Source organism: Ipomoea triloba, chromosome 5 (assembly GCF_003576645.1).
Source record: "Ipomoea triloba cultivar NCNSP0323 chromosome 5, ASM357664v1".
NCBI classification, from domain to species: domain Eukaryota; kingdom Viridiplantae; phylum Streptophyta; class Magnoliopsida; order Solanales; family Convolvulaceae; genus Ipomoea; species Ipomoea triloba.
In genome coordinates this window covers 8872354-8895526 of record NC_044920.1, presented here as the reverse complement: position 1 = coordinate 8895526, position 23173 = coordinate 8872354, and the positions used below count along the sequence as shown (strand labels likewise).

Sequence of the window (23173 nt, the reverse complement as noted above, 5' to 3'; positions counted from 1 at the left end):
CACTGGGATTGGAAGCCTAGATCAAAAAGCGTAGCTCATACCGTGGTTTATTATTTAAAATGTTCCTGATAAGTTTTGATCCCCGATCTCTCTTTAATAACACCCGTAGCTTCATCCTCTTAAATTCAGAGCGTGGCTCCTTGAATAAATAAAGACCATAGCTCATCTCATTAACAAATAGAGAGTGTGGCTCTTCTTCAAGAACTAATTCCAAGCGTGACTTGATCTCTTAAAATAATTAGACCGTGGCTCCTTTCGAATTAATTCATCCATGACTCCTCTTCTTGAAAATTTTCAACCGTGGCTGATTTTCAATAAAATGTTCCAAGCCTGACTTAACCTTCATAAAATTATTTTCTTTGGCTGATTTTAGAGATCCATCCGTAGCTCTTCTTCTTTCTTGGTTTCTTCAAGAAATTCCTACACTTAAATATTTCTTGTTCTTGATCAAAATAAAATGACTCAAAATTCAAATAAAATTGGTGGTCTAAAATTTTTATCCTAGAAATACAATTTGGCTCATAAAAATCTAATTACAATTTATTCCTAACAATTTCTCCCTTTTTGATGATGTCAAAACCTATACTCAGTCATTTGGCTTAGTCTTGAAAATATTTTTAATTTTTTTTTAATTTTATTTTGACTAGCCATAGATGAGTTTAACAAGGATATATGACCTGGAAGAATTGTTTTTAGATAATAAGAGATTCCTACATGCATATCTGAGAAAAAAAATAACTCCATCCTCATTTTTATTGAACCAGATTCTCAGGCATGCATTTGATACAAGCTAGATCTAAAAGCAGCTCTTAAAACATGATAAGCATAAACGATCAAGCACCACATAATACCATAAACACAAATTACCAACATATTGTTAATCTTACAAAGCCGTAAGGTAGTTCAAAACAAAAAACAATTATACATTACCAAAGAGTCATGTTCTTGATTTTTCCATGGATCTTTTCTCCAGCATCTCGTTGATGTGTTCCCTGAGCTTCCTGAAATCTTCAAGATACTCATCAACAAAATATTCATCATAAACTTTGCCAATGATGTAGTAGCTGTAGGCTTCTATGACATTGTTTCCTGGCAATACACCTAGTACAAACCATCTAACACATTCTTCAAATGATTGAACCATCTGAATTTGCTGGGCTTTTCCCTTTCTTCAGTTCCTGATTCTTCTTTGCAATCCATAGTCTTTGATCTCCTTCCGGTTGCTTCCTCATGATAGCAGGAACATCCTTCATGGTGTAGCGAGTTGTTCTATCGTCACTGAAATATTGTATAGCTCCAAATTTTGGTCTAGGATCCTTAGATGCAAAACCTGAAAATCCAAAAACTCATTTTCCTTTTCCTCTCCCAACACTGTTTTCAACATGAATAGAGGTTCCGAGAGTCAAATGACTGCTCTCTTCCCCCTTTTTGACATAATCAAGCAACTTCTCAACATTACTATCAATTTTATCTACTTTAGCAGTATGCTCACATCTAAAAGTAGATAATTCATTATGCAAAGCAGAGATTTGATCTTCTTGTTGGTGATTTACCTTTAGTAGACTTTGGCATTGAGCTAGTGTGAAGTTGTTACCTCTGCATCTTTTGGCTTCAATTTTCTTTGACAATGCTGCAAATCTTTCATCCCAAACCTTTTCTTTCTTCTCATTGTGCTCTTGTATTACATTGTTTAAGTTTTTCTGATAATCACTTAAACTTGTCATTTGCTTGTATATATCTTCATAAATATGCTTCTGAATATCTCCCTTAACTTCCATTGCATTGGCAATCCTTGTGCTGATGTCTTCTTGACACTCATTCACTTTGATAAATAAACTGTTCAACAAGTTTTCATCATCTTCAACTATATTCTTGGTCAAATTCTTCTTCATCTGCTTTAATGGTGTAGCTAATTCTCTTTCTTTCTGGTGAATGGGAACTATGATGAGCTGCATTCCCTGATCTTCAGTTGGCAATGTCATTTCTACATCATCATCATCTTTACTTGAATTAGAAGATTCAGACATGATAATTTTCCTTCTCTTGGTTGATTTCAAGCTTGCTTCTTCCTCATCAGATTCAAAGTCCTGCCAGTGTTCTTCATCAATCACCTATGTATCAATAAGATTATCAAACAAATTTTCATTACTATCTTCCAAAGTGTTTGGAAGATTTTCAGTAGTATCCATCTCATGTGATTGTGTTGCAGTTAGCACGTCTGTTTCATGTTGACTTTCATCCAAATTAGTTTCCACCAAAGTCTCATCTTGAGCAGTAACTACCCCTTCACAGATTATTTCAACTGGAATATTCTCAGCTAGTCACATTAGGAATCATGACTTGTTCCTCAACTTCAGCTGTTATCTCCTTCTCAACTGGTTCCTCAACTAGATCCTCAACTGGTACTTCAAATTGAACTTCATTTGTGGCACATGCCTCAACTAGATTCTCAACTACAACCGTGACTTGATCCTGCTCTAGAATCGTGGCTGGTTCTGCATCTTGTTCCTCAACTGTAATTTAAATTGGTACCTCATTCAAAATTTGAATTTCCCTCTCATTTGCATTTGAAGGACCTTCCCCCTGTGTCATGGCATATCCATCATGTTGAAAGATTGAAGCTTCTTCTGGAAAGTGGTGAAAATCCACAATTTATCTCTGCAATCCTTCTTGGAGATTTGCTTGATCTAACTCTTCAAAATCTTCAACAGATAGTGCATAGAAACTTTCCTCCATAACCGGCAACTTTTCTTTAGATCCTGCCAACTTAGCATGCACTTTGTTTGTATAGACTTTTTCAATTGTAGACATCTGGATAGCAGTGGCTATATCCCTGGTTCCTAGCCAATCAAGTGCAAATAATTCTTCCCTCTCAATCTCAGGTCCAACTCTTGAAATATGAGATTTATACTCTTCCAATCTCCATTTTCTCCATTCTTTTACCCTCAACAACTCAATAGCTAATGTTGGATCTTCATCAAAAAAAGGCTCACTCCCTTTTTCCAGAATATTTGCTTCAAGTTGGGAGTCCAGTCCTTCAATTTGCAGTGGATATATAAGAGCTTCATTATTTGTAAAAACATTTTTAGTTGGCAGTGATGGTGGATATGGTTGATGGTCCCAGTTGGCATGACATGCACAATGACAGTTTCAATCAAATTTGAAGTTACTACCCCATCATTTTCAGACTCCATAGCTACCAGGGGTGCTTCATTTGATCCTAGCCCTTCAGAAATTCTAGAGGTTCTCTTTGCTGGCCTTCCTCTTTTCTTTTTAGAAGCATTGGAACCCACAGTATCTCTGCTGGTGGTAGAAGTCTCAGTAGGTTTCCTCCTTCTCAAGGTTTTAGGGTTCCTAAACAAATATTTGAAGCTAGCAACATTCTTTGGCTTTCTTAAGGTCACTCCCTTCTTCCTCATAATCTCAGAGATAACAAAACCATAACCCACATGTTGCTGCAATTTCTTGAGTACAAAAGTTTCATCAAGTTTATCAGGTTTAGCATTCTTACATAATTCTACAATGTTATTGTAAACATACCCAGCCCAATTAAACTTAATTCCCAACCATACTCCATTCATCAAGGCAATTTTCTGTGTCTTTATCTCATCTAGGCTAGATGTCTTACAATCTAAGCATTTGTATAATATGTCAATAAATTTTTCAAACTCCCACTTCAATGTGTTCTTAAAACTAGAAAATTTTGGTGTAACAAACGAATTTTCCCCTCGAATTAAAGACCAAAATTCTTGGTGATCAAACACATGATTATCAACCTCCAAGTCAGTTTCAGGCAAATCAAATACATCCCTTAGGTCACTAGGCATTATCTCAACATGGGTTTCATTCACAATAGACTTGATAGATAGATTATCTATTGATGAATGTAAGTAAAACTCAGCAACATCTTCTTCATATATACAAGAGAATGGATAGGTACATAACTTTTGATTTCCCAAATTTTTGTCGTCGACCACATTGAGAAAATCGGGAACATGTAGTATTTGCCTAGTGTGAGTCTGCTTTGCCAGTTGAGCTAGGGTAAGCTTCTCCAAATTTTCTTGTTCCTCTACATTTGATGGATGGTCCCCTGAGGTACTGGGTTTGTTGCCATTGTTGGGAGATTTTCTGAGAGATTGGCGGTGGGTTTACTGGATAGTGTGTTTGAGTGGGTTTCTTTGGGTAGTGAATGGGTTTCAGACTTTGAAGGTGAAGGGTTTTATACGTTGTATGGGAGAAGGGTGTGTAGTGTGTTTTCTCATTTTTGCCCCAAAAGGATGGCTTACAACTATTAAGAACAAAGGGTAATATAGGGAATTTTTTAGGAGGTGGTGCCAATTCTGATGGATTTCATCATTAGGAAGACATGGGCATTAAATGCCATGCAAACCTAGTGTGTAGGTTTAGAAGAATGTCTGACTATGGCCACTCCAGAGAAAAAAGGTGAGAATTATATAACACCTAGAACACTTTGGGATAATTATAAAACGGCAAAAACTTGTGTGAGACCGTCTTACCGTGAGGCGGCTCGGGTCGGGTCGGGTCAAGATGCAAATGTAACACTTATATGCTCAAATGTAATACTAATTAGGAATAAAATTTTTCTTACTTATAAGGGTAAATGTAATACTTTTAAGGGAAAATACAATACTTTTACATTTCAATTTAAAAGTATCACATTTTTCCTAAAAAGTATTATATTTGCCCTTATAAATATGGGGCACTTGTCAACATTACTTATTATGAAAAATGTATTACTTTTTCTCTTATAAGTAACAAAAATTGTATTCTTGATTAGTGTTATATTTGAGCATATAAGTATGACATTTGCACATATAAGTATGACATTTGCATGATGTTTTGACCCGACCCGACCCGTCTCACGAATTAGGATCCGTGAGACGGTCTCACACAAGTGTGACCCTTATAAAACATATAGGAAAAAGGTCACACTTGTGTGAGACGGGTCGGGTCAGGTCGAAACACCATGCAAATGTCACACTTATATGTGCAAATGTCATACTTATATGCTCAAATATAATACTAATCAGGAATACAATTTTTGTTACTTATAAGAGAAAAAGTATTATATTTTTCATAATAAGTAATGTTGACAAATTTTCCTTACTTTAAAATATAATACTTTTGAGGAAAAATGTAATACTTTTAAATCGAAATATAAAAGTATTGTATTTTCCCTTAAAAGTATTACATTTACCCTAATAAGTAACAAAATTTTTATTCCTGATTAGTATTACATTTGAGCATATAAGTATGACATTTGTGCGTATAACTGTTACATTTACATCTTGACCCGACCCGTCTCACGGTGAGACGGTCTCACACAAGTTTTTGCCATAGGAAGGGAAATAGATTTTTCTTTGAAAACTAATTTTCAAGTTTTGATGGATACGTTCATTTTCAAAAAAAAAAATTAACCAAAATAGACCTTGGAATTTTGGGAAAATAATTTTTTTTAATTATTTACGAAAGAAAAATAAATATTGGACATATTTGAGGAAATTGAGACCATTTTAAAAGCTTGTGCCCAACAATTGGGATAATTATAAGTATGTATATATATACGCATATAAGGAAACATTAATATACATGATTAATTACATAAGTCACAAGATAAAGGCATCTAACAAATATTCTATAAGAGAAACATTTTGGAAACAAAGTTATAAAATATTTAAGCAAGTAAAAATATTTTCTATAAAGCAAGTATATAGAATAATAAAGTTTCCCAAAACAATTTAAAGAAATGAAGCATAAGGAATCCTTGGCTCATGCGTGACTCAAAAGGAAGTTTAACAAATTTTGCCACAAAATAATTAATGAATTTTATGCATAAAAAGGCAAATTATTGACATAGCATATTTCACATGCTTAGAATGTCAAAGATTCATGCTTCAAGACTTAAATCTTGTCCTAAGCTTATTCCTAAGCTCAATATACACTTTCATGCATACACATGCATTCAAGAGACACGTAGCAAATTATATAATCCATGCACACAATGCTCATATTTAATCAATTAAATCACACAGGTGATATAGCATCTAGGTTCAAATTAATAAATAGTCAAGTTTGCTAGATACAAAAGAAATTTAAATTCAAGCCTTATATAAACCTAAACTCATACCTAGGCTTAGACCTAAGCTTTATGATTGTAAGCTTAGCTTTATATAAGTTTTCATGCACACACATATGTTACGAGAAAATTCCAGAACATGTGCTCAAATATCAAGTAACAAAATCTTTTGTGTGTGTAGTCTAAGGATTGTGGAATAAGTGTGACAAACACATATAATAATATCATATAAATCACATAGCAGATTGAGAATATAATAAGAAATGTTTTAGAGAATAATTAAGTACTTAGCTCAACTCAATCATGCCCATCTCATGCCTTAGTGTTGCAAATCTCGTCTCGCACACGGGCTTAGTGAGAATGTCGGCAATTTGATTTTCTGTAGGGATGTATTCGATCTTTAGATCTTTCTTTTCAACGTGATCCCTTATAAAGTGATGTCGAATGTCGATGTGTTTGGTTCTGGAGTGAAGCATTGGATTTTGTGTGATAGCAATAGCACTAGTATTGTCACAGAAAATACTAATGTCTGCACATTTTATTCCATAATCCATCAGTTGTTGTTTCATCCACAATATTTGTGCACAGCAGCTTCCTACAGCAATGTATTCGCCCTCGGCAGTACTGGTTGCTATTGAATTTCGCTTTTTGCTGAACCAAGATACAAGTCTTCCCCCTAAGAACTGGCATGTCCCGGAAGTGCTTTTTCTGTCTATTTTGCATCCTGCAAAGTCAGCATCTAAGAAACCAGTTAGAGTAAAATCAGTACCTTTAGGATACCACAACCCTACATTGATTGTGCCCTTCAAATATCTTGTGATTTTCTTTGTGGCAGCGAGATGACTCTCTTTTGGATTTGATTGAAATCTTGCACACACTCTCACGGCATAAGATATGCCTGGCCTGCTTGCAGTGAGATATAGGAGTGAACCAATCATTCCCCTATATTTTGTTTGATCGACATCCTTTCCGTCTTCATCTTTGTCTAGCCTCAATAATGTGCTCATTTGTATTTTCACTGAAGATTTACCATCAAGGCCAAATTTCTTGATCAGGTCTTTGGTATACTTGGCTTGATTGATAAATATTCCTTCTTTCAACTGTTTGACTTGTAAGCCCAAGAAGTAATTTAATTCACCCATCATTCTCATCTCAAACCTGTTCTACATAAGCTTAGAGAACTTTTCACACAAAGAATTATTAGTACTACCAAATATAATATCATCAACGTAAATTTGTACTAATAAGATGTGTTCTCCTTTTGAATCCTAAATAAAGTTTTATCAACTAGGCCTTTGGTGAAGCCACAACTAATTAAAAACATTGATAGGGTATCATACCAAGTTCTAGGTGCTTGTTTCAACCCATACAATGCCTTCTTTAGTTTATAGACTTTATCACCTTCGCCTTTTACCTCGAAACTTGGGGGTTGTTCGACATACACCTCTTCCTCGAGTAATCCATTCAAGAATGCACTTTTGACGTCCATTTGATAAATTGTGAAGTTTTTGAATGCGGCGTAAGCTAGAAAAATTCTGATTGCTTCAAGTCTTGTAGTTGGTGCAAAGGTCTCATCAAAATCAATTCCTTCTTCTTGTGAGTACCCCTTTGCTACTAGTCTTGCTTTATTCCTAACAGTCACCTCGTATTTATTTGCTTTGTTCCTAAAGACCCACTTTGTACCAACAACATTATGATTCTTTGGTCTCGGAACAAGCTCCCAAACGTCATTTCTTTTGAATTGATTGAGCTCTTCATGCATAGCATCTATCAAGCTTGGATCGCTTAGAGCTTCGTCTATCTCTTTCGGTTCAATTTGTGTCAAGAAACACGTGAATAAGGCGTCTGTTGCTGCAGATCTTGTCTTTACGCCATCTCGCACATTTTCAATGACTTGTTCTGGAGGGTGATCCCTTAACCATCTTAGATCTGGCTCAAAGGTGTTTGAGTTTCTCATGGTGTTGGCTTGTTGTGTGCTTGTGGTTGGTTGGTCTTCGACTCTTTCATTAAATATGACGTTTATGGATAACATTTTTGGCATTGTCTTTCTCATCAAATACGACGTGTATGGATTCTTCTACTACCATTGTCCTTTCATTCAAAATTCTGAATGCCTTGCTGGTAGTTGAATAACCTAAGAAGATTCCTTCATCTGCACGCTCATCAAAAGTTCTTAGATGCATTTTATCATTAACATGAATAAAGCATTTGCAACCAAAAGAATGAAAACAGCTAATGTTAGGTTTTCTCCCTTTCCAAAGTTCGTATGGCGTCTTGTTGTACTGCTTGTGGATCATGCTTCTTTTTTGAGTATAGCAGCAGTGTTAAATGCTTCCGCCCAATAACGTTTAGGGAGTTCGGCTGCTAAAATCATCACACGTGCAGCTTCTTTGAGTGTTTGATTTCTTCTCTCAGCTACATCATTTTGCTGAGGTGTTCTTGCGGCAGACAATTGGTGAGAGATTCCTTGTGAATTGCAGAATGATTGAATTATGCTATTCGCGAACTCGGTTCCTCAATCAGTTCGAATTTTTTATATTTGCATTTCTTTCTCGTTTTGGAGTTGCTTCAATAGCTTTAGTAATGCTTGCTCAACTTCATTCTTCTTCTTGAGAAATGTAATCCAAGTGTACCTAGAAAAATCATCAACAATAACAAGAGTATATTTCTTACCACTTACACTTATTGGATCAACTGGACCGAATAGATCCATGTGAAGTAGGCTTAGTAGTCTTGAGGCTGACTCATGTGTCTTTGACTTGAATGATGATTTTATTCGCTTTCCCTTTTGCACGCTTGGTCCTTTTTATAGACTATGTCTGGTAAACCTTCTACAAGGTTTTTCCTTGCAAGTTGATTGATAGTCTTGAAGTTTAAATGATTGAGCTTCCTATGTCATTCCTAACTAGACACATTTGAGTTGTTGGCAACTAGGCATACTGAGCTTTTGCTAGTGTTCCAGTCTACAACATACATATTCTTTCTTCTTATCCCTGTAAGCACTACTTCATTTGTAGACTCATTTTTTACTTGACATTTGTCTTTACGAAATTCCACAAGGTAGCCTTTGTCGCAAAATTGACTTGTGCTCAGTAGGTTGAACTTTAATCCTTCGACGTAGGAAACATCTTCTATTTTCAAACCATTCTTGATAATTGTTCCTACTCCTTTGTTCCATTTCCACCAAAAAATGACTTTTGGTCCTTTGACTTCCTTGAGTTGTACTAGGTTTGACTTTTCTCCGGTCATATGCCGTGAACATCCAATGTCAAAGTACCAAGTATCATACAAAAAAGATTAGTTCATTTTAGGTACCCACACTTGTTTGGGTCCTTCACTGTTAATAATTTTTTGTAGCCAAATCCACCTAGATCCCATTAATCCAAGACTAGGTGGTTTGTAACCATTGAGAACTTTATAGTTATAATAAATCTGTCAAAATTGTTTTGGTGCTTGGTTTTGAAAATTCATTTTGTTGTTTAGCACCCGGAAAGTAGATTGTTGTTTATGCATGTGGAAGTTGGTAAATTTAGCCTTGTTCCATGGTTTGACAACCAATCTTGCTCGGTGGGATAAAGTCTCCCAACCCCATTCATAGAAAAACTTGCATTTTTCCTATGGGTTCTTTGTGCACTAGACTCGTTGGTCTCATGTTGAGAAACAAACTTATACACTTTAAGCATTTTCTGCTTTGGCAGAGTAATATTATGATGTTTTGCCTTTGCAGTGCTCTTTGTGACATTAGTTTGGTAACCAATTCCTCGTCTCATTATGCTATCCTGACTTTTAACAAATTTTACTACTTGAACTTTATTGATTAAAGGAGTAGTAGAATTAGTCAGGTTTTCAGGGGTTTTAGAACATGTAGGATTATAGCCAAGTCCGGATTTATCTCTTGAGGATTTTGCATATTTACCATTTTATCCATTATCTTGGATGAATTTGTAAACGTACCTATAGTTGCCCTTAGGTTATGTTCTCTAACCTCTCTTGAATTGCACTCTTCTTGAAGACAAATTACTTCAGCCTTCAAGTTTCTCACTTCAAGTAGAGCATTTTGCAACTTTTTAGTCATTTCTTCTTTTTCAAGAATTAGAAGATTATTGCGCTCTTTGAGTTGAGAATGAGTAGTCATAATCTCTTGACAATCCTTCATTAGGTTAACGATGGATTCTCTAGAGTTAAATGATGAAGTAACTGAGTCAAAGGTGTTAGAAGTTACCTCTTCTTCATCTATTTCGTGAGCGATTAAGCATTCTTCATCTGAATCCAATTCTATTGTCTTGCTCACCAAGCAGCATAGAGTTGTGTCTTCTTCTGATGATTGACTTTCATCACTAGATAATGATTCTTATGACTCATTTAATTCAACTGGTTCATTTCCGATGAGTGCTTTTCTTCTATCTTTTCTAGGTTTTCTTTCCTTTGATTTGAACTTTTCCTGTGAGGATTCAATAGGATTTTTACCTTGATTTTAACTCACTTTGGGATAGGGACATTCAGCTATGAAGTGTCTTGGCCTTCTGCAGTTGTAGCATAGATTTGTGTTTTCTTCGACTATTTCTTTTCTTGGCTTTCTGGAGGAAATTCCTTGATTTCCTTGGGTTGGCTTTTTGAAGTTGTTTTTTCTCATCAATTTTTTGAATTTCCTAACAAATAGAGCAAAATGTTCGTCAGTCATAAAATTTATGCCATCTACTGACCTTAAGGAGGATGGTTGTTCGGGTATGAGAGCCAAGGTTCTTTCTTCACTTTCATCTTCTACTTTCGCCTTCATTTTGAACTCGTAAGCTTTTAGATCACTAAAAAGCTTATCCGTAGAGAGAGTTCTAAGATCTCTATGATCTCTCATTGTTGTTTCTTTCATATCCCAACTTGAAGCTAGTCCACGTAATAATTTGAAAGATATTTCTTTCTGAGTAATGGTTTTTACCCAGATCATTTATCTCTCCTAGTATTTTGATCATCCTTGCTTCCATGTCGGCTATACTTTCATTTGAAAGCATTTTGAAGTCTTCAAATTTCTTCATGGCAATTGTTAGCTTATTGTCTTTTTCCTGTTCGTCTCCTTTGCATATTTTGATGAGTGCCTCCCATATTTCTTTGGAAACTATGCACTTTCTTATTTTTGGAAATATGGTATCATCAACGGCTTTAAACAAAATATCATTGGCAATGTTGTTCAAGTTATTTTGTATTCTATCGTCAGAAGTCCATTCCGGCTTTGGCTTTTGTATGTACTGAGGACCATTAGGTGATAGGACAAATGTCGTGTTAGCCTTCAATATTTCTATTGGGCCATTTGAGATTACTTCCCACATTTCATCGTGTAATGCAGATAAATGTACAAATTTGTCAAGCGAGAATAATAAGTTTTGAGCTAAATCTCTCTTCATTTTGTAGTTAAGATTAGTCTAGCAGTCAAGGATTGACTCAAATAGACAACGTGCTCTGATACCACTTGTTGGTCCCGGTTGGGTGGTGAAAAGTCTAGAGGGGGGGGTGAATAGACTTTTCAAACAAATTAAATTTTTAACACTTCGTAATTTCAACTCCAAATAAAATTAAATTTCACTTGAAATGCACAGCAGAATATTTGAATGTAAAGTGTTGTAATAAAAATGAAGTGATAATTTAGAGATTTACTGCATGCAATATGATATAAAAACTTGAAATAGCTCAAATAAGATTTATGCTAAAAAAAAATTAGCTTGCATGCAAACGTGAGAAGTATCAAACCAAGATAGGTTAGTGCAAAGAAATAATGTGAATAGTAATTGAGTTAGCAAGTGATTAGCATGCAATAGTGAATGTGCTATAAGTGAAAATAATAAGTAAAGAGATAGAGAGATTTATAGTGGTTCGGAGGTGATGTAATCCTCCTACTCCACTCTACTCCTTTCACTCCAAAGAGAAATTCACTATCTTCCGTCACCAAGTTACAATAGTGATTGCACCAGTGCTAGTTCTCTTAACTCAGCACTTTTACAACTTATCCTTAGTGCCTTGAACACAAAGCCAGCATTAATCTCACTTTGAGTGCCTCTGCACAAAGCTTGCACTCCCTAGGGCTTTCACAACTCCTTTACTACTCAACCCTTTACCCACACTCAGTAGGGAATTTGTTTTACAATGAAAACAATTTTTCTTTCTTTCTCCAACTCTAAGAGACTCTCAGAATATTTATTTGAAATAGTTTAATCTCTTCTCTAGATGAAATATTGAAGAATTTCTCTCTCTTAATTTTTGTATAGCACTTGTATTCAGCATGCGTAGAATTTGTGTTGTGTGATTGGTTGCTCTTCCTTCTTCATGTCTTCATCTATTTATAGTTGTGAATTTTTGAAGTTGCCCGTTGGAGGTAGACAATTTCAAAATTTGAAATCTTGTACTTGAGATTCTGTTGTGTAGAAATGTTAAAAATAATTTCAACTTTTATCAGATGTCAGGATGATTTTTGACTGTAATATTTTCCTGATCTTGCAAGTAATCTCCATGCTTTGTAATTAATTCTTGTCAGATGTGTGTCCTGAGCTTCCTTGGCTGATGAATATATTCGTTGGCTAATGAATTAATTCCTTGACTTTATGAATTAATTCCTTAGCTCATGAATTAATTCATTGGCTCAATATTTAATCCTTTGCTCTTTTTGGATTAACTACTCTCAGTGGGATTCGAACTCAGCTTCTAGGACCGTGGCTCATAGCGTGGCTCCTTAATTAAATTCATGGCTGATCCTTTTAATTTTGCTTCCATTAGGAATTGATGCATGGATCAAACAGCGTAGGTCATACCGTAGCTCCTTAATTAAATCCTTGGTTGATTCTTTTAATTTTGCTTCCAGTAGGATTTGAAGCCTGGATCAAAAAGCATAGCTCATACCGTGGTTCATTATTTAAAATGTTCCTGATAAGTTTTGATCCCCGGTCTCTCTTTATTAACACCCGTAGCTTCATCTTCTTAAATTCAGAGCGTGGCTCCTTGAATAAATAAAGATCGTAGCTCATGTCATTAATAAATAGAGAGTGTGGCTCTTCTTGAAGAATTAATTCCAAGCGTGACTTGATCTCTTAAAATAATTAGACCGTGGCTCCTTTCGAATTAATTCATCTATGACTCCTCTTCTTGAAAATTTTCAAGCGTGGCTGATTTTCAATAAAATGTTTCAAGCCTGACTTAACCTTCATAAAATTAATTTCTTGGCTGATTTTAGAGATCCATCTGTAGCTCTTCTTCTTTCTTGGTTTCTTCAAGAAATTCCTGGACTTAAATATTTCTTGTTCTCGATCAAAATAAAATGACTCAAAATTCAAATAAAAATTGGGGGTCTAAAATTTGTATCCTAGAAAAACAATTTGTCTCATCAAAATCTAATTACAATTTATTCCTAACACCCCTCATGCTTGGTACCTAGAGCTCTCTCGGTTTTTGATTGATTTTGGTTTTCGTCGCTCTACTATTGATCACTTTCTATTTATTTTCTGTCGATCTAATGTGGTCGTATATTTCCTAGTTTATGTATATGACATTGTGCTTACTGGAAATGATTTATCCTTTGTCCATTGTTTTGTCAAGCAACTGGCAGCTAGGTTTATCTCTTAAGGACATGGCAATTCTTCATCACTTCTTCGGAATGGAAGTGGTGCATGCTACATGTCGTTTTTTTTTATCTCAACGCCAGTATATTGTGGATATGTTAGAAGATTTTCAGATGGATGGCGCTAAGGATGTTCATACTCCTTTGTGTTCCACCTCTACTTTAGCTCTTGAGGATGGTTTGCCACTGGTTGATGCAGGTTTATATCGCAGGGCTATAGGTCGTTTGCAGTACATGGGGTTCACTCGGCCAGATGTCTCGTATGCTGTGAACAAGTTAAGCCAGTTTATGCATGCTCCTTCTTCCTTGCATTGGCAGGCGGTTAAACGTGTCTTTCGGTATTTGAAAGGTACCCTTGATTGTGGTTTAACTCTTGATGCCAGTTCTAAGCTTCGGCTTACTACCTATGTTGATTCTAACTAGGGTGGTTATGGTGATTGTGGACGATCCACTACTGCATACGTTATCTATTTTACCTCTAATGTTGTCTCATGGAAAAGTGTTCGTTAGAATATTGTTTCTCGGTCCTCGACGGAGACCGAGTATTGGGTGATTTCTAATGTCACTGCTGAAGTAATGTGGCTATAGAATCTTCTTGTTGAGCTGGGAGTTTCTTTGCCGTAGCCGCCGATTTTGTTCACTAATAATTTGGGGGCGTCTTATGTGTGCAAGAATCCGGTCTTTCATTCAAAAATGAAGCATCTTGCCTTGGATTACTTCTTCGTTCGTGAGCGTGTTGCCACTGGGTTGTTGGTTTTGCATCATGTTTCGTCTACTGGGCAAGTTGCTGATTTGTTGACCAAACCTCTTGGCCATCGATTGTTTCAAGCTCTTCGTTTCAAGTTGGAGTTTCCGATGGCTCCTCCATCTTGCAGGGGCGTATTAAGGCTCCCACCTAGCTATTGTTTTATTCCACTAACAGTTTCTATCTTCATGGTTTCTTCCCTTAGAATAAGAGCTTTTACTGTACATTAGTTTTTTATCATTCTCTTTGTATGTGTATATATAAGCTTGTAATGATCTGTGCCAATATAACATAATATATGCCTTTTCTCTAAACTCTTATAGGCTCAAGTGCTCATTATTGTACTAAAGTGTTATAGAGCAATCTTCCTATAGGAGTTTTAGGGAAAAAGTGGAGTAGGCTGGATTTGGCCGATCCACTTCTATCTCCCTCTATTTTTTTCTTTTTGTGTAGCCCAGAGTTTCCACCGTCGGACACAGTGACTAATCCCCTCGCTGGATTGTAAACACATCTCTCTCCCTCTTTACTTACAAGCATTTACATTCAAGCATTAACTAACCAAGCCTAAGAATTTATAAGATCAAATACATGCAAGAAATTGAAAAGGGGTTAACATTTTGTGCTACGTAATTTGTTTCAAAACTTCTATAGTAAGTTCAAGTTTTCTTGGATTTAAAGTTTTCGAAAAAGGTTTTTAAAATTATACAAGTCTATTCACCCTCTAAACTTGTAATCCACTCATTATCGGGGCCAACAAACTGATATTTGTATCACAAAATAATCATTTAAATGTCTGTTATTTTTTTCAACAAATCATTCTCCAAGTAGGCGTTGTGTTACTATTAAATTGAATGGAATTCTACTACCAGAAAGCTATAATCATGCAACAATAATAACTAAAAACACAAGATTTATAGTAATTCACCTTTGGTGTTAAAACTACGTACGTCCACTTAGTCACAGTATGAATTTATATTGATCATGGGGAGAGACACACAAGACTCAAGTAGACCTATCAAGTGTATATAGGTTCGTTAACGGATTGACACGATAACGTACAATACGACACGATAAGGCTAAACACGGATACGAGACGTTAAAGTTAACAGGTTTAAATTTTTAACATGAACACGAACAAAATTTATTTAACGAGTTAAACGCGCCGACACGATAGACATGTTTTGTTAGCAGGTTTCGGGTCGTGTCGACACGATATGACACAAAACCAGTTTAAATCCGCTAAGTCTATTAATATATTCAAAAAAAAAATTACGTTAAGTTATACAAATAAAAAAAAAAGAAATAAAACCTACAATTCAATCTATCAAACAACTAAAAAATATTTAATTTATAACATTCATAAAATGATAAAATAACATCCAGAAATCACAATTAAAGAATTCCATACTAGTTTTTAGAATAAAATTGAACACAATACAAATTCAAATTTTAGATTGTTAAACATCAATAATTGGTGTAGGATCTTTGCCTAATGTAGTAAATTCAAGCTTAGTCATGTTCATGGTATCTTTTGGAATCTCATTGATGACAATGGTTCTTACCTAAATGACAATGGTTTTTAACGGGTTATAAACATGTTTGTCTAAATGGGTTCGTGTAAACGGGTTAACACGACAATATGACAATTTATATCATGGACCAGGGTGCACAATGCATTGTACACTCCGTACCAAAACAACGTCGTTTTGGCCATTTTAATTAACAATTTTTTTTTTTGGAAATCACGTTTCCCGTTTCGGTCGGTCTGTGTATTTCTGTTAATATTCTGTGTATTCTTTGAAAGGCATTCTGTGTATTGTAAACTACGATTCTGTATATTCGTGCTAGGGGTACTTAAACATAGGTTGTAACGTGTTTTGTGTATTTGAATGTTAGGAGGATGATTTCTGTGTAGTTGTGTCACTATTTTGTGTATTCCCTCAAGTCATTCTGTGTATTCTAGACAAGGATTCTGTGTATTCATGTTAGTGGATGGTACTTAAACACATGGGTGATGTGTTTGTGTATTTGGTGTTTTCATTTTCTGTTTATTTTTTGAAGGCATTATGTGTATATATTGTAGACTAGGATTCTGTGTATTCATGTTAGGGGTACTTAAACATAAGTTGTGACATGTTTTGTGTATTCGAATATTAGGAGGATGATTTCTATGTAGTTGTGTCAATATTCTGTGTATTCCCTCAAGTCATTTTGTGTATTCTAGAATAAGATTCCGTGTATTCCCGGAAGTCATTCCCTGAAGTCATTCGCGTCCACCGTCCACTAACATTCGAAACGACGTCGTTTCAGACTAGGGTTCACAGTGCACTGTGGACCATGATCTACGATATAACGATTGCGACAATATTAACAGGTTAAACGGGTTCTTAATAGGTTTAACGGGTTTACTCGTTATGACACAAAACATAACGAGTCAACCCATTAATGACATGGGACACGTTAAAGATAAACACTAACCCGTTGATTTCGTGTTCGATTTCGTATCATGTTAACGGGTCGTGTCCATAATTGTCAGGTCTAGAGTCTAGACTCAAGTCTACATTGTTATAAGTTATAAAAGGTAAACTGGATTACCTATTTTATTAGAGCAACCACATACCAAAACTCCAAGAGTTACTATATATTTTATAGATTTAGATGGTTGTTAGCTGATTAGGTTAGAAGATATAATTAATTGATAATATTAGCTAATTTTAGAAAAGTGTTTGGTAAATTAGCTGTTAGCTGATAGTTGTTTGGTATAATTTCTTTTCTCAAAAGGCTAATTGAAAATGTTGCTTTGAGAGCCTTTTGAAATTTAGTATTTTGGAGTTACAAAAAGCTTATTAACCAAACACTTATATTGATTTTTTAACCAAGTCAAATAACTAAAAACGGTCAAATAGGTCAAAATTAGCTGATCTAATTAGTTACCAAATAGGGCTATAGTAAATTACACATTATTTAGGACAAGATAATATATATATATATATATATATATATATATATATATATATATATATATATGGAACTATGGAAGGGTTCAGGTGCGAGGAAAAGTTCTCGTGCGATTGTGCGGTTACTCACCTTAAGCATTACAATGGTGTACCTTAAGCACACAAACAAAACACCTTAAAAATACAAACTACGCACCTTAAGTACACAAACCACGCACTTAAAGTTTTTAAATGGTGCACCTTAAGTTTCAACAACTCACGCACCTTAAGCATATAAATCACACACCTTAAGAAGGAAAACAACGCACCTTAAGAAGGAAAAACACGCATCTTAAGCTTTAGGTTCACTCACCTTTAAGTTTCACCACACAAACCACACACTTTAAGAAGGAAATTACGCACCTTAAGAAAGAAAAACTACGCACCTACACACCTAAGTACACAAACTACGCACCTATTACAATAAGTTGCTTAATATTATATTATGAAATAAGGCAGCACAATTAACCGTTTATTTTCTCTCTGTGTGTTTTTTTTTAACTGGTTTGTTTAATGCATTGTTCCAAGTGGAAACTGGAAAAGAATGAAAAAAAGGGTGAAAAAATAAATATGGAAAATGAAATTAAATATATTTTGGCATACTCAAGTACATAGAATTCCTTTCCACTTTTGAAGTTTTGATAAATCAAAATTTCAACCAACAATGTCATCAAAAGCTGTAACTGTGCACATCTTTTGAACAACTTTTCTGAGGTAAGTAAATCATGATTATAGGGCATGATGTCTCATTATACTACACAAACTTTAAAAAATTATATCATTTCATTATGATCTAATGTTTTCATTCGTATAATAAGAAAAAACACAAAAAAATTGTGTAAATTATTTCAGGTGAGATATGTCTTAAATAGGTAATATTATTTAGCAAAAATATAATACGGAGTATTTTTATGTATTTTATATGAATTATTGGGCATTACATTTTTGTTTTTTTAATATTTGTCTGAAAGTTTTTTTCTTTTAAAAGAGGCTAAATGTTACAAAAATTACATATATATTTTTTCTCTTTGATTCATTAAAAAAATGAAAATAAATCTATTACAAAGTCATTTTATAAAATATTTATTATTTTAATAATTATTATTTTTTAGAGTTTAAAATTATGTCATTTTACCAATTTCGTGATTTTTATATTAAAATAAATTTTGAATTAAATTTTGTATAATCTGATTAGTTATAAATATTAATAATAACTATAATAAAAATATATAAATGAATACTTTTTTATTTTTTATTTTATTATAATAAAAAAAATATACAAATCAATAAATGTAATAATTTTAAACAAAAGAAATTAAAAATAAAAAAATAAAACTTATTATTTTTAATTTTTGGGTTGTGGGTCAGACCAAGCCAAAATTTTTATGACTTGATCTAGCCTAGCCTAACTCAAACAGTATTGTGTGGACCATGGTCCACATAGCTATGCGAATGGTTGTTATGCCATGGATCTGAGTCCACCTTGCAAGGTGGACCCAAGTCCATGTTCATAATTTTAAAACTTTATGTTCACAATTTTTGAAATCTATATTCATAATTTTTTAACTCTATATTCACAATTTCAGAACTCTATATTAACAATTTCATAACTCTATATTAACAATTTCATAACTCTATATTCAATAATATAAAACAATTTTTGAATCTATATAACAAATTGTGAATATAGAATTCAAAAGTTGTGAATATTGAGTAATGTAATTTTCTATATTGAGATTTATAATTGTGAACATAGAGTTCTAAAATTGTGAATATAGAGTTCTAAAATTATGAATATGGACACCCAAGTCCATAGCATAATTTGCCATATGTGGGCATACTATCAAATAAGGCAAATTATACAGCTGTGTGGACCATAATAAAATGTACATTTTTAATGTACTAAATGTACATTATTTTTGTACTGAATGTACATTATTTTTATACTATAAAAATAATGTACATTCAGTACACAAATAATGTACATTCCCTGAATATAATGTACATTATTTTTATACTGAATGTACATTATTTTTATATTGAATGTGCATTATTTGATAGTATGGTCCACACAGCTATGTGGACCATGGTCCACACAATAATGATTGATTAAATAATGTACTTTTAATATATTACAATATACATTATATTCAGGGAAAGTATATTATTTGAGTACTAAATATACATTATTTTATATAATGTACATTCAATACACGAATAATGTACTTTTAGTATATTAAAAATGTACTTTTTGTTATGGTCTACATAGTAATGTGTGGATCATAATCCACACAATAATTTACCAAATTTTAGTCTGCCAACTTGTTCCCGTTCGAATAGTAAGCAAGCATATGATGGGCCGACCTACCTATTTGAGAGTTGTTATGTCGTGGACCCAGGTCCACCTTGCAAGGTGGACTTGGGTCTACATTCACATACACTATACTCTACATTCACATACACTATACTCTACATTCACAATTTGTAAACTCCACATTCACACATTACATGATTATATGTTTAGTAATTATATTACTTATGCATTCACACATTCAAAACTCTATATTTACAGGTCCTATACTCCACATTCACAACTTGAGAACTCCACATTCACACATTACAGTGCTACAAGTTGCTAGAACTTCTTAACTCTATTACAGATTCACATATGCATAACTCTACATTCACGATTTCTATACTCCATATTCACAATTTGAAACCTCCACATTCACACATTTCTGGGCAACTCCACATTCACGATTTCTATGCTCTACATTCACGCTTTGAAACCTCTACATTCACACATTTTTGGACAACTTTATATTCAGCAATATGTTTACTAATTTATTTAAAGAAAAAAAAAAAGAGAAAGAAAGAAGAGGACAAAAACGACGTAGTTTTGGACCCAGGTCCACTTTGCGGCAAATTATTGCATGGACCATGGTCCACACAGCTGTGTGGACCAAAAATAAAAAGTACATTATTTTTGTACTGAAGGTACGTTATTACAAAAATAATGTACCTTCAGTACAAAAATAATGTATCCTAAAATAATGTACCTTCAGTACAAAAATAATGTACTTTTTATTTTTGGTCCACATAGCTGTGTGGACCATGGTCCATGCAATAATGATTGTCACCTTGCAAGGTGGACCTGGGTCCACAGCATAATTTGCCCCTATTTGACACTACAAAAAAAAAAAAAAAAATTAGTCGAGTGTGCAGGAATTCCAAAAATAGAAACTAAAAATCTTAAAAGATATTTTCTTTCAAAATGAATATTTTTTATTTAATCAAAATAAATATTTTTCGTTAATTTCATTTTTCAACAATAATTAAAGGCAAAAAGAAATTAAAAATCAACTTTCAAAATTCATAATACAACTTTTCAGACGAACAGTAAAAATATTACCAGTACTTATCATTTAAAACGTAGTATTTTTTTAAAATTATTATATTTTTACAAAAAAAAATATTATACAATATGCCGCTTAAAATAATACTAGTATTACATGTTTATACTAGAGCCATTGATAAATGATGATACAATAATAAATATTGTGCGCTATAAGCAGAATAGGATTTCCTGTTGTTGGTTGAGAAGTCAATTTTTGTACAGCAAAAAGGGGCATGAGTAATAATGACAGTGCCAAGTGAATAAATAAACAAGAAAAAAAAAAAGGAGAAAATTTAAGTGCTCATACAAAATGTACAGTGAAATTCATTCTAGAAAGCCATTTACACTTGCTCCATCATCAATGCAGCAACAAACCATATTTACAAGAACCTCCTCTCAAATTGGAATCTTGACTGTTGTTGAAATATGGCAAAAAGCTGGCTTCTTTTTGTTCTTCTCCTTCATGCCATTGCCATTGAGGCTGCAATGAGTGTTAGTGTTAGTGGTGGTGTTGGGGTTGGAGTTGGAATTGGAATGGGTGGTGGGAATGGTGGTGGTGGTGGTGGAGGGGTTTGGATTGGTGGAGGAATCAACAGTCCAGGGCCAACAGGCTCTTCTGGTGGTTCAAAGCTTCAAAAAGCATACACTGCTCTTCAAGCTTTGAAATCTGCAATTTCTGAAGACCCATTGGGGATTTTGAATTCATGGGTTGGGTCAAATGTGTGTGATTACAAAGGGGTTTTCTGCTCAGACTCTCAGGATTTTATGGGCAACCCAGATGAAGTTGTTGCAGGTATAGATCTCAACCATGCAAATCTCAAAGGGGTTCTTGTAAAAGAGCTTTCTTTGTTAACAGACCTCTCCCTCCTCCACCTCAACACCAACAGATTTTCAGGCACTATCCCTGAAACCTTCAGAGACCTTGTTTCCCTCACTGAGCTAGACCTAAGCAACAACCAGTTCTCAGGCTCATTCCCCATCACTGTTCTCCTCATCCCAAATCTCCTCTACTTAGACATCAGATTCAATTCCTTCTCAGGACCCATTCCTGAGCAAGTCTTCAACAAGAAGCTTGATGCAATTTTCCTCAATGACAATCAGTTCAGTGGAGAATTGCCTCAGAGTTTGGGGAATTCTCCAGCTTCTGTCATCAATTTGGCGAACAACAACTTCTCTGGTAGCATTCCCTTCAGTTTAGGGTACATGGGTCCAAGAATCAAGGAAATTTTGTTCCTAAACAACCAGCTAACAGGTTGCATCCCTGAAGGAGTTGGGATGTGGACAGATTTGGAGGTTCTTGATGTGAGCTCAAATTCCTTGATGGGGCATTTGCCAGACTCAATTTCCTGTCTGAGTGGCATTGAAGTCCTGAACTTGGCAAACAACAAGCTCTCTGGGGAGTTGCCAGACATTGTTTGCTCACTGAAGAGGCTGTTGAATTTGACCATAACTTACAACTTCTTCTCTGGGCTGAGCCAAGACTGTGACAGGCTTCCAACTAGGAATGTGGGGTTTGATTTCTCTCTCAATTGCATTCCAGGAAGGCAAATGCAGAGGTCACAACCAGAGTGTTCTGCTATCCCAGGAAGCAGTCTGAGTTGCCTTAGAATCCCTTCACCCAAACCCACTGTGTGTGGGGCATTGATTGGTGGTGAAGGTGAAAAGACCAGTGCAAGCCCTCCTCCTCCTCATTGATTTGGTTAGGTGCACCATTATGATTCCCACTGTTTTTCTCTTTTTTTTTTTTTTGGTTGGAAAACAACTTAGTATTGGTTGTCTCATTAACTGGGATTGCGATAATGTATGACTTATTAATTTGTCCTTCCTTATCTATTTATTTTTGAAGTGTACAAGATAATGAATATATGTATTTATATCTTCCCTTGCATTGGTGAAATATAACAGTGAAATTCCTACAAATTTATTACGGAGTATTTGTTTGTGGGATGTATTATATCTGTTTTGAACAAATACTAATTTTGGTCTCACGAATATTAGCAAAATAATAGTTTTGGTCCACATATTTAATTCATACCAATTTTCATCCAGGACTATTATTTTAATGCTAAAATTCATTATGTTAGTCACCCATCCATTTAAGACATGCCGAAATTTAAAAATTATTTTAAGGATGTTTTCATCATTTTCAACTTATCTCATTTTGAGCATAAGTAAAACAATTTAAACCTTAAAATCGATCATAATTCGCAGATTTCCTCCCCATCCTAACTTGATTTGAGAAGGAGAGTTGTTAATTGAGATTGATCTTAGGGTTTAAATCCCTTTATTCATGCTTAAATTGGGATCTTATTAATTTGAAAAGGACGAAAATGCCCTTAAT

The 23173-nt window shown here is 34.4% G+C and overlaps 1 protein-coding gene across 1 annotated transcript; it reads left to right on the top strand.

Moving 5' to 3' along the window:
• The first annotated feature begins 21195 nt into the window (after positions 1 to 21195).
• Positions 21196 to 22720, top strand: LOC116019461 (leucine-rich repeat extensin-like protein 4). The gene has a single exon (XM_031259670.1). It carries the CDS (start codon positions 21259 to 21261, stop codon positions 22525 to 22527), a length of 1269 nt encoding a protein of 422 aa, XP_031115530.1. The 5' UTR covers positions 21196 to 21258; the 3' UTR covers positions 22528 to 22720.
• The last annotated feature ends 453 nt before the right edge of the window (positions 22721 to 23173 follow it).